The sequence below is a fragment of the Meleagris gallopavo genome, chromosome 3 (genome assembly GCF_000146605.3).
Source record: "Meleagris gallopavo isolate NT-WF06-2002-E0010 breed Aviagen turkey brand Nicholas breeding stock chromosome 3, Turkey_5.1, whole genome shotgun sequence".
NCBI classification, from domain to species: domain Eukaryota; kingdom Metazoa; phylum Chordata; class Aves; order Galliformes; family Phasianidae; genus Meleagris; species Meleagris gallopavo.
In genome coordinates this window covers 57269834-57283057 of record NC_015013.2, presented here as the reverse complement: position 1 = coordinate 57283057, position 13224 = coordinate 57269834, and the positions used below count along the sequence as shown (strand labels likewise).

The following is a 13224-nucleotide window of genomic DNA, read 5'->3' as shown; positions in this document are numbered from 1 at the left end:
AAAAAAAAAACAGATTGTGTACTGATTTTCAAGTTTTATCTTTTACTATCTGTATTTTTTTTATGTCTGCATCACAACACTGTGAAAGTTCATATAATACATACCACAGATGTGTACACTAACATGTGAGCAGAGCCAGGCAGATCCACAGAGGCAAAGATTTGCAATTTGTTTTAGAGTATACATTTAATTTTCCTTAGATTGCTGGAGAAAATAAGTGGGGTTTTTTGCTAATGGAACTGCAGTTTTACATAGGAAAAATGAAGTTATCTTTTTCGTCTTTATCATCACATGTAATGAACCAGTTTCAGTGTAGGTGGATTGTTGATGGTGCTACATCCTTCAGAATACAAATAGACTTTTTTCGACTGCACTGACCCTGGAATGCTGAGAGTAACATGAAACTTACTCTGACTTGTAAACTGAGCAAACATGACATGGAGGTCACCAAATAAGGGCATATATGCATCTTTCAGCCCTTGTTTTGACAAAGTGACTTCCTTCTCCAAAGGGACATTTCTGCCATTTTTTTTCCATCGTGTTTCACCTTTCACTGGCTATTAATCCCAATTTGCTTTACTGCAAATTATGATTCCCACCATAAATACATGGGAGTTAATTCTTAAATTTTCTCATCATTTATTTGCGCACACAGAATTAGCACTGAGAAGATGTAAGAAAATTACAGTATGGAAAACAACAAATTGGGAGCAAATCAGATATAACAATATGTGTATATTAAAAATTAGAGTATTCATAAAATGCATACCCATTAATGGAAAATTTTTATTACTACGAGCCTTAAAAAATCAGAAAAGACTATGAATTTTTTGAAACTGTGCATTTTCTATTATTCTATGCAACATTCTTCAAACTGTGGTAAGATAGTTTTCCTCTGTCTAATGAAGTCTAACATTTATTTAGACATCAGTTAAAACTGGATTTTAAGAACTTTATGAACCCGATTTATGGAGGAAGTTTTGCTAAAAAGTAATGTTATTCAGAATTTTCCTTTTTTTTCTGCATGCATGACTTATGAAACGTACTTCATACAGGTCTAGATAGATAACAAAGAATACTTCACAATAAGAGCAACTAGTACATTTATTCAGTGCAGAAGAACAACTGCATGAGCCTCTTCATAGTGTGAGATGTCCACTGATAAACCAGTATTAGCAGTTGTCAATGCCTATGGTAAAGGACACTGAAATTCTTACCCCTGCAGATAGGAAAATGAGGCACTGAGCAGGGAAATCATATGTCAAAGATCAGTGCAGACTTTTGCCAGTACCCACCCTCTTGAGTCTGTTTTCAACTAGGCCAGCAAATCTGAGAACAATAGTAATGAATTTCATGTGAGTAAATGTGACAGGCTTGGTTTTCTTTGTTGTGTAATTTATTAGGTCAGTGATGCCAGTTCCAAGTTTTGAAAAAGCAGAATGTCAGGGTAGATCAGGAAGCAGGGGTCTAACCTCTCTTTTCATGATGCTGAAGGAAAATGTTTAAGGTAATAGTAATCAATGTTGGTCTAGCATGATAACCAAACTCCAGGGCAGGGACATTTTGATTGTCCAGGTAAGTGTTTCCCTATGGTGAGATTCTTTAAAAACTAAAGTTCTCTGCTATCCTACATTTACAGAACACTGATGCTGGCAGATACTCCTTTCCTTCAATCTACTCTAAAAATTATTGAGAGAGGTGTGCAAAGATCCATCTGCACAGTCGAGCCTGTAGGTAGGTGAACAGCAGCATTTTGTGGCTTCTAAATATTGTCTGTTTCTCATTTTTTCTACCAGAGCTACAGTGAGCCTGTTGATGTCAAAGCCTCCCCACAGCCTCAGATGATGAATTCAAAGCAGTCAGTGTTTCATGGGTCTGCCCAGACTCACTCTGCACTGTACCTCAGCTCCCACTACCACCAACAACCAGGAATGAATCCTCACATCACTGCTATGCATGCCAATATCCCCAGGAACATAGCACCCAAGCCCAACAACCAAATGCCAGTGACTGTTTCCATAGCAAACATGGCTGTGTCCCCACCACCACCTCTTCAGATCAGCCCTCCTCTGCACCAGCATCTCAACATCCAGCAACACCAGCCAATTTCAATGCAGCAGTCCATTGGAAACCAGCTACCGATGCAGGTCCAGTCTGCTTTGCATTCACCTACAATGCAGCAAGTAAGTTTGAATTTTTCAGCTGTCTGGGGAATTGGGGAGCTTTACTTATACAAAGTTCCAAAACTGTGGTTTTGCAGTCTAAGGGTTTGGTCTTTCAAAGATGAGAGGAAATGAATGAGTTTACGTAGGTGATGGGAAGCATCAGCTGAACTGCTTGTGCTAGCAATGACATTCATCATGTTTGTGTTTCCCTGACCAATTCAGGTGACATCCTCTAAATAGGAGTGTGGATCCATCTGCAAATCTAAAATTATATTGAAATAAAAGTGAAATCTTAAGACTATGGAAAACACCTTGCAAACAAAGGGCAGGTATATCTAGAAAATGTGCACACATTACTGTAGTATGTACTAGTATCTTTTGCTGAATGTGACTGAAACAGTCGGACTTTGAAGGTTGTGTTATATATGTTAAATTAAATGATCATGTGTAAGAGCCTGAGGCCTCCTGAACAGGACCAATGTGGAGAAGGGCCACAAAGGTGATCAGAGGACTGGAGCATCCATCCTATGAAGACAGGCTGCGGGAATTGGACTTATTCAGCCTGGATAAGAAAGGACTCTGGAGAGATCTCACTGTGGCCTTTCAGTACTTGAAGGGAGCTTACAGACAGGAGAGGGACCAACTTTTTACATGGTCTGATAGAGAGGACAAGAGGATTGGCTTTAAACTAAAAGAGGAGAGATTTAGATTAGATGTTAGGAAGAAATTATTTACTCAGAGGGTGGTAAGGCACATACATAGGCTGCCCAGAGAGATTGTAGATTCCCCATCCCTGGAAGCATTCAAGGCCAGGTTGGCTGGCTGGGCAGCCTGAGCTGGTGGGTGGTAGCCCTGTCTGTGGTAAAGGGTTGGAACTAGATGATATTTCCGGACCCCTTCAATCTAAGCCATTCTATGATTCTGTGTCTTCTCCAGAATTGCCAGTAGGTACAATTTACAGAACATAATTAAAAATCTGTCCTTAATTATTGTATGAATAGTACAGTAATGACTAGTGAAAGATGTAATGCAGATATCAAATACTCTTAAGGGTTATATACACACACAGCATACATCATCATAATTATATGAATTCAAACATTTTGGAGTTATTCCAAATCATTTTATACCACAAGAAAGGTAAGATAATATGAATCTTCTGATGTTGTACTTTACCAAGTTACATGCTTATAGCATATGGTGTGTATGTCAGTTGTTTCAGAGGACTTTCACTCATCTGTGAAATGTGCTGTTTGCAACTGAGTTACGTCTATCTTGAGAGAGAACACAAGACAATAGTTGTAGAAAACAGGTGTATAGAAGTAAATCTGTAGACCTACTCTATGCTACGTTTTGCTTTACTAAGTGCAAGTACAGTGAAGTGAGAAATACTGTACCTCTGTGTTCCTGCTTCCCACTGTTAAATTCATGAAAGGTTAGCTATAATATTTTGGCTGACTGATAATGCTTAGTCAGAAAGTCTGATCCTTATAACAGAGAATCCACAGTGAGATATTTTTGAGCTTCACTCAAGGTGAAAGGTGCTTATTACCTGCTGAAATGTCACACTGGCAATCTTAATTACATTTATCTTAAGCACTATGAAACATCTGCAGTTTATAAGTCAGCTTATATATCTTATGGCCCTGCTTCTGTTTCATGGTACTACACTTTTGAGCTCTGGAAAATCTATGTAATTTCACTTTAGAATATTTGTACTATGTGTCTCATATTCTTTTATTTTGGAAGGGGCATAAAACAGTTTACACTATTGATAAATTGAGTTTAAATATAGAATCCAGTTCCTTTAAAGAATGATACTGCAAAGACAAAGCAAAAGCTACGTTAAATTTTAAAGCATGAAGTGTACTACCATCACTATAATTTCCCTCATGTTGCAATGATGATACCCTTTCTAGTTTCTCAGGTATGATTTTTTCTAGTCAAGAAATGGTAAAAAACATTGTACCCGTGAATTTGTACTGCATTAGAGTACTAAAGACAAGAAATTATAAGTTGAAAGTAATGGCATCCTTTGGACTCAAATGCCAAGAACTTCACATCTCCACTCTGCTTGAAATTGAGCAAACACTCTGCTGATCACAGAGCATGTAAACAACGCAAAAAGATAATGGAAAAGACAAGTGAGCTCTCCAAATTAGTCCCAGCACAATGACAACAGCACAGGGTAAGCAGCAATGAGGACAAAAAGCAGGCGTAGCCTTACTCTGCATGGCAGTCCGAGGCAAGGAGAGGGGAAGACCCAGTGTGAGGCTGTTGTCCCAGTAACACAACTTAGGCCCCTGTGTTTCTTAAAAAGACAACAAAGAAGAATGGGAGAATATATAGTCTGACAAAGCAGAAGTGATAGTTGCATGTAATTCAATGTTCTTTCAGTTCCTTTTCCCTCAGCTGCTTGGTATCCTCCATAGTGAAGAATCACAGAATCATAAAGTCATTTAGGTTGGAAAAGACCTCTAAGATCATCTAGTTCAACTGTCCATCTTCCACCAACATTGCCCACTAAACCATGTCCCTAAGTACTACATATACCCTTTCTTTAAACACCTCCAGGAACACTGACTCCACCATCTCCCTGGGCAATATGTTCCAATGCATTACCACTCTCTGAGAAGAAATTCTTCCTACTATCCAACCTGAAACTTCCCTGGCACAACTTCAGGCCATTCCCTCTCATCCTATCCCTATTACCTGGGAGAGGAGGCTGACCTCCATCTCACCACAATCTCCTTTCAGGCAGTCGAGCAATAAGATCTCTCCTGAGCCTCTTCTTCTCTGGACTGAACAATCTCAGTTCCCTCAGCAGCTCCTCGTAAGACAAAGGTGTGGTTACCCCAAGCCTTTTCCAAAGGCTCCAGCAGCCATCCAATTTATGTGAGCAACAAGAAACTTATTAGCATCCCACTCCCTACAGCACAGCTTGCAACAGGTGACATTTTTCCTTTCAGAAACACCACCGCCCTTGCCAAACAGATGAATATACCTGAAGAAGCAGCAGGGTAAATTTTCTCATGTCATACTACAGCGTGAAGCTTAATAGGCAGGAGACAGGTGAAATGTCAACAGCTTGCTAGCAGTTTTCTCCTGGAAGTGTTCACAAACACACCTTTACAGAACAACAGAATCTTAGAGGCAGCAGCCATAATTCCCACAATGGTGGGATATATATTTTTTTTCTAACCTCCATCTTTGAAATAGTGGCTTATTAGAGTAAGGATCAATGGCAGTGGCAGAAATATCGTCTGATTTTTGGATGGTCCTGTGTGGAGCCAGAGGTTGGATGATCCTTATGAGTTCCTTCCAACTTGGGATATTCTATGATTCTGTGCTTCTACAGATCTCTGCTTTCTCTTGGTGGCTGCGGGAGGTTTGGTTACTTGTTTTCTCCAGGAGAAGAATAATTTCTTATCGAAGACCTGTTGGTAGCATGTGTGCAGAACTGCCAGCTCCAAGGAAAATCACATACAGATGCAGAGCGCAGTCCTGGCAGGCAGGGGCACAGCTCTCCAAAACAATAATGCATGAAATCCACAAACTCTTCTTCTGTGTACTGCTTTGAGGAGGGACTGACAAGAAGTCAGTTTGCTGGTAGGACAAAGAGCTGATCTCCATCAGCTCTGCAGGGAACAGCACATTCTCACCCCATCCAGCAGCCCTCATCTGCACGTGTGCAGCTGCCAAATCAGGAGAGGCTGCCAGCTGAGGGCTTCCTCAAGGGTTCCACAAAAACTGCAGAAGTTCAGTCACTGCACAGTTTCTGTTATTTTAAAATCAGTTAATTCTGTAGAGTATGCAGCTGATGCAATGAATCCAAATTCTTCTAAAATTCTTCTTTGTCTACAAGATAAGGTAAACTTTATGTATTAGTTTGTTGTTCATACGCTTAGCAGTTTTTTTTTTAATTTCTTTTGAATAGTCCTATATTTTATCTAAATAATTTTTGTAGCTCTTTTTCTCTATTCATTCCATTCCAAACCAGCTAATGAAATAATTAAATCAGATGGAGACTACTGCAGACTTTTGGGGTACTCATTTGCAGTGCTGAACCTTTACAATGTAAAAATTGACCTTTTAGTCCTATTCTCATACTTAGATTGAAATTAGATCCTGATATTGAGCATATTTAACTTCTAATTCTAGAATACGCTCTATTTTTATTAAATATTATTACAAGGAGCTGTGTGAAAGTTCTTCTTTGCTAAAGGCAAATGCATTTTCTTCATACTCTTTTGACACATTGAAAGAATCCTAGTATATTAGAACACAGGGATATATTTTTGCATTAAATGCTCATATGAGTACCTTAAAAATGTTTTTTTAACTGATACAGAGTTTTTTCTCTCCAGTCTGTTTCGTAGATTTGACAAGATGTTTACTTGTTACTTACTTTGGATTAGGTAACATGAATCTTCACTGTTGTCATTCAAATCACATGATTTCTCTAAATTTCACACTAAAGTAGCATCTGAAGCTGCATCCTGCTTTCTTTGAGATGTCGTTCTTTCCTTTTCCTACACATGCGAACATTCGTGCTTCTTTCTGAGCATATCCCACTCTCCATCCAGATGTATTGTGCTGTTCTGTGTGGAGAGGGATGAGACCAAGGATTCACTCCATCCCACAAAGCCTCAGTCCAGAGGAACACTTTTTAGTTGCCCTACTAGAAGCTTTCCTTCCTTATGTAAAATCTTTCACCCATGCAGTGTGGTATGGCGAGTCCCATTACAGTCTCTGTCTCGCTTTGGTTCATGGGTAGAGCAAGCAAAACTGTATTCTTAATATCTAGTAACCATGGTTGCAAGTGTCTGCATAAGAAAGAGGCAGAAGATTAATGTATGTCACATTTTATTTTATTTTTTTATTTTATTTTTATAAATAATAACTCATTTCAATTTAGTTCAGGGTGTTTCTTTTCCTTTAGAAAATAAATGTACACAGCATGGTGATTGCATAGCCTGCCAAAAATAATAGTCTCATTTTTTCTGGTATATATTGTATACAGTAAACTCAGGAACCTGCTTTATTTGTCCAGATTTCTTCCTCTTTTTTTGTTATACTTTGTCTTCGAATGAGGTCAAGAGAAAAAAAATCATTAATATCTGTCAACTTCCTTTATAACCTTAAGGAAAAATCTTTGTATGATATCACACAGACAGATTTTCAATTTCCTTGTGTAATAAACAGATGCTTTAGGATTTGGATGTAATTTAAAGGTTTAAAATATCACATTGAGATTGATGAATAAATCAGTTGTGAAGACAAAAACATTGATGCCTGTTGAAAATACCTCTCCAGACAGGCAGGAAATGAAATTAGTTCCCAGTAAAGTGTGGAGATGAGGATCACTGTTTAGTTCTGCTGCAGGCTTTTTAGTACTTGCTACAGTGGCACAGCGAAACTGCTAGGGCTACAGAAATCTAATTAAAGAGCAAATGTCCCTCCTGACATCGAATTAATCTTTATCAAGTTCCCTATTTTTATTTCAATCTGGAACAAGAAAATGAAATTTAAAATTCTAGGCATGTTGCAAAACAGTTGGTGATTTTCTCTTGAGCATTACAATGCAAAAACATTCAGCATTGTTTAATTAGACCTCGAAGCACTCGTTTTCTGAGCACTTTTTATTTCATCATTGTTTGTTAAGGGCTTACATAAATCATATACAAATATTTACTACGAGCCTGGTACAAGGCTGGCTCCCCGTCTTGTACAAATGCACTGTTTCAAAGCTTTTTCTGCTGATGAAAAATCTTAAGTAATTATTGTTTACATTTTAAACATAATCCTGGATGATTGGTCTTTCATACTGAGTCAGGTCCAACGTCTGCACCCTTAGCTCTATTGCTGGTAGCCCCCCCACCGGGCTCAGTGCTGGATGGTGCTGGGGTACCTCAGCAGTATTCAGTCCATATCAGTCCAGTCTAAGTGCACACAAGCACACTGGCATTTTAACCAGAGGGCCATCTTCCCACATCTAAGCTGAGTATTTGTCCTAAGCCCAGAAGAAATGGAACCTATGTTCTCACTTGAAGAACTTCATTCTTGCAGCATGAGCCTCAGGGCCTGCTCTGCAGTGCTGCTCAGCTGCTAGTCCCATTCAGTGTTGTTCTCATACAGATGATTGTTTCATGGAGAATGATAAGAGATCGCTCAGGGACTTTGCTACCTAAGGTAAACCCAAGTGCCTGAGGGCAGACCACGTTTCTGTGGTTAGTTTCCTCTTACAGTTAAATTAGAAAGGCCTTATGGGCAATGTTTTGTATAAAAACTATGACAGTGATATACAAAACCAATTTTTCTGCCTTGTAATTACACAAAACTCCAATTAAAGTCATTGGGAAGTCTGCTCAATTACAGTTTCCTTTGGATTAGTTGCAGGCATGGGGTTGTTTATGCAGCCTGATGTGCAGCCTGATGGCGTTACAGTTGTGAGCAGTGGATTTTATTTTATCTTATTAGCAAGGCAGCGTATAAGTTACACTACAACTAGATATTGAAATCAGTTCCTGAACTTGCTCACTTCTAATGATCTGTTTCTTGGCTCATCAAGGATAAAGTGAGGTTACCTAGATAATTTAAGACATGAGGTGTGAGTTCCTTCTCCACATGGAAGAGACTATAGATGAAAATAGTGATCAAAGTCAAAGAGGGTTGCCAGGGCAGCAGTCACAGCCTCAAGCTGCCAAAGTTCAAGAGGAGTTTGGTCAATGCTCTCAGACATAGGGTTTGATTTTGAGAGGTCCTGTATGGAGCTGAAAGTTGACTCGATGATCCTCATGAGTCCTCCAAGCTGGGATATTCTGTGGCTCTGTGATTAATTTGTAACCTAGGCTAAAATCTATGGTCAGGATAAGCAGAATAAGAAGATGGCAACGTGAAGGGAAGACGTGAAGAAAGAAGGGACATTTTATATTTGAAGGAAGCTCATTTTGGAGGAGGGAGGTGAGCAGGTGTCAAAGGAGAATACTCATTCATCTTGTATGAAAGGTAGTGTGGCTAAGCTAACCTGCATCTGAAAACAGCTCTCCCCAAAATTCCTATCTTAAGAAGCCATACCTAAACCACTGAATTTTTAAACTGAAAGCTATGAGCTTTAATCCTATCTGCCCTATATGTGGACTTTGGACAGAAGTGGATTTTCAAACTAAGTATCCTGGATCAAGTTCAGTCTCTGATTTAGCAGCTACACATCCCACTTACTTGCCTGGGAATTGTGTGCCACTGCCCAGGAAGGAGGTTAGTTTTTGGTGGGTTTTTTTTCAGCAGTTGCTTTTGTACAGCATTCACATTCTTCACCTAATGTAGTTCTTCTGATTTACAGGAATATGATGTACATTTATATACAGCAAATCAGGTACACTAAGGCAGTTCTTATTAGTCTTGAAATTTCAATCACCCTCCTGGTTTCAAAACAGAATATTTAAAATGATATAGTCTAATATATCAAAAGAGAAAAATAATGACTTTTAAAATGACAGATATTTTAGGGAATGAGTTAAATGTCTTTTGTAATTTCCACTTTTTTTCTCATCTTCTTGGTTTCAGAAAGCAAGTTATTCTGTGCAACTTTTACTACAGTAGTCTAACAACTCTTAAAAAGCTTTGGCTGAATTTCTGTTTAGATGAGAGAGAAGTACAAATAAAAGAAGCAGCAGATGGTCTCTTTGTGACTGAATGAAGAAAAAGAGGGTTGAGAACAATATGTGAATAGGTGTAGTCTAATAAAACAGTCAGCCACCTGCTGCCTACGTCCTTCAAAAAGATTCTGTTGCATATTTTGGGAATTAACGACTAGTTTGTGTCCTTACAGCCAATCTGAATGGATCCGCTAAGGTGCAAGCAGACCCTTATGCCCCAGTGTTGATTGAGTTGTTTTTCTTGGTCTTGAGTTGTTTCTCTTCTGTCCCTTTTAGTTCCACTTTGTGACAGTGTAAAAGCTAATACCGTTTTGATGCCATTTATCTCTCAAACCAAAGAGTTTAAAACTTAGAAAGCACCTACACATTTTCACTATTTCAACTCTGAGAACTTGAAGTACACCTGCAAAGGAGAACTTCTACAATTTTGGAGTACATACCTTACTTTTGTTGTTTAATACACACAACCTGTTGCATGATTTCCATGCATCGTAATGCACTTGCTTTCTCTTCTAGGGATTTACTCTTCAGCCTGATTATCAGAATATCATCAATCCAACATCAACAGCTGCACAAGTTGTTACCCAAGCAATGGAGTATGTTCGTTCAGGGTGCAGAAATCCTCCAGCACAGACTGTGGACTGGAATAATGACTACTGCAGTAACGGGTAAGCAGCCAGTGAATGCCACCTTGTGTCTAGCCGCATTCATGACATGAGGATCTGACAGTGAAAACAGCTTTGTTGCCTGTTTCCCTTCAGAATTTCAGAAGTTTGTCTGTGATTACACTGTTTTTATTCAGCAGTTGGACTACTATGGGAGAATAAGTTTTCAATACATAAGTTTATTAGAGATTTTTGTCACTTTGTTGCAGAACATAAGTTTTGGTCTTTGACAGTTCCCATTCATTAGAAAAACTGAACTGAGATCTTAGGGAAAAAGCATAGGAAAAAAGTAATCGGATCACTGCTTCCTATTTAATAGGCAAATGTAGTAAACTGTTTTCTCCAAATACTCCATTGCCATCAGTGAAAACAACTGGTTTGGGTCATGGAATCCCATGTCAGGGAGACAGATGGGTGATGTGTAGGGATACAGGTCACATGGAAGGAAATAAGATCACATGAACTTTACCAGGATCAAAACACCATACTTGTAGGAGCTCTGTGCCCCTCTCAGGAGGTTAGAAGCCCCTTCAAAACCTCTTCTTGCGTAGTTTTTGTGGAGTCATACTGCTGTATCAGGAGCTTCCTGAAATCTTCTAAGAGCCTGAATAGAAAATATCTTTTGAGTTTTAAATAACTGATGTTAACCCTTGGGAACATGTTCAACAGCCTGAACTCTCCTTGATCTTGGCATGAACACCCAAGGCAAAGTCAGATAAAAGCTCTTGGCTGCTACCCAAGGGTCAAATCCAGCCCAGACAACCAAGCACAAGGTAGAACTGAAGACTGGTTTCACCCATTACATTTACTCAGACTCAGGATTACACTTCCATTATTGTTTTAAAGCATTTCAGGGACATAAACTAAACCAAAGAAAAATATTTTTCTCATTGCCACATCTGAAAAATGTTTGGACTAAAACTGTTGACACCAGAGCAGATTTTAACTAGTGTGCTCAGTGGATTCACTCTCTCTGCCCTATACTTTATGCTTTTTCCTCATGGCTTGCCCATCTGTTCAGCAGAATGGTCTCACCTGTGTGCTGTACCACCTGAATGTGTTGATCTGTGCTGCAGACTTTTGCAGGAGCCATACAAGTGGTCCATAAACACCTCTAGTTTTGATTCCTGGTCTTTTCTGGAGAAAGCAATGTCAGATCATTTCCAGCAGTGTTCTCTAAGTGTCCACCGGGCATAACTCCAGTCAACACAAGCTTGCTCTGAGAAGACTGTATATACACTATATAGATTTGTGTCTGTAAGTCTGTGCATGGACTTAGCCTAACTTGGCTTTGCCAGTGCATTGTATGCTGTGTGCTAATCTTGGACTCCAAACCAAGTAAGCTGTAGAGGTGTGGAAGAACAGAACTGGTGTCCGGGTTTTGGCAACCAAGCAGGAGTAGAACTCTCACCCAGAAGATCTCTGCACTGTGAACCGACCTGTTAGTTCTACTTTAAATTATATCTTTTCTTCTGACTTGTACAGGCTATTATTATAAGTTAGTAAATGGTTCTTTTTTGCTCTGAGTTGGTATGTTTCAGCTGAAGCTGAACCCTGTCAAGAACAAACTGTGAAAGTGTGCATTTATGAGAGATCTCCCATAGAGCCAGGAAAACTAGTTCTGTTGAGCTCCACCAGAACCATCTGGTGCTCCCTTGCCCACGCTTACCTGAAGCTGCCAACATAGCACATTTTGGTTACTCCAGGACTAATATCATAGAATTCTAGAATCATAGGGTCGTTTGAATTGGAAGGGACCTCTAAAGTCAGCTGATCCAACTCCACTGCATTGAACAGGGACACCTACAGCTACATCAGGTTGCTCAGAGCCCCATCCAGCCTGACCCCAAATGTCTTCAGGGATGGGACATGAGCTGGCTGGGAACCATTAAAAATATATATATATATTACTATTACCATGGTAATACAGCTGTCCTCCAGTGATGTGCTTGGAATTAATGACACAGCAGGGTTATGGTTTTTTGGGGGAAGAACATGACTAAAAATTTGACAAATTTAAAAATCAGATTTGCTCTTTTTCTCTTTGAACAGGGGCATGCAGAGGGACAAAGCACTCTACCTTACCTGAAAATCTGAAACACCTCTCCTTTCCACTGAGGAATGCAGGGAAGTCTTTTCATCATGGATTGCTTTATGCAGTCAAGGCAGTTCTGCATTTTATTACAAAATACAAGTTGCTAAGCACTTAGGACTATCTGAGCTTGTGGGTCACCCACTCTGGAAAAATAGTCTTGCTTCTTTCTTTTTCTTTCCCTCCCCCCATTTTGTTTTCATTCTTTCTTTCTGCTTTCCACCCCCACCCTGAGATTCTGTAACGGACATTGCTTTTCTTCTTCCCCGAAGGAAACTTGGACCATTCAGATTTTATGTTGGTTTTTGCTGTGAAGTGCTGCGATAGTAACTGCCTTAGCAACTGTAGATGTCTCGGATAAAAGTCCTGGATTTTCCATTGTTTTTTCATAATGGGTGTTTATATGAAACTACTAAAGACTTTTTAAATGGCTTGATGTAGCAGTCATAGCAAGTTTGTAAATAGCATCTATGTTACACTCTCCTAGAGTATAAAATGTGAATGTTTTTGTAGCTAACTGTAATTGAAACTGGCTCATTCCAGTTTATGAATTTCACAAAAAGGGTTAAATTGGCAAACATTCATATTTTTACTTCATTTTTAAACAACTGACTAATAGTTCTATATTTTCAAACTATTTGGAG

General features: G+C 39.2%; 1 protein-coding gene across 2 annotated transcripts in view; it reads left to right on the top strand.

The window, feature by feature from the left end:
• Window positions 1-13224, top strand: part of TOX (thymocyte selection associated high mobility group box) — a 106161-nt gene extending 92937 nt beyond the window's left edge. For both annotated transcript variants that reach the window (XM_031552866.1, XM_031552867.1), the window contains exons 6-8: window positions 1797-2183; window positions 10340-10491; window positions 12541-13224. In XM_031552866.1, the coding sequence (XP_031408726.1) occupies window positions 1797-2183; window positions 10340-10491; window positions 12541-12577 (576 nt within the window). In that variant the 3' untranslated portion in view covers window positions 12578-13224. The remainder of the gene's footprint in view (window positions 1-1796; window positions 2184-10339; window positions 10492-12540) is intronic.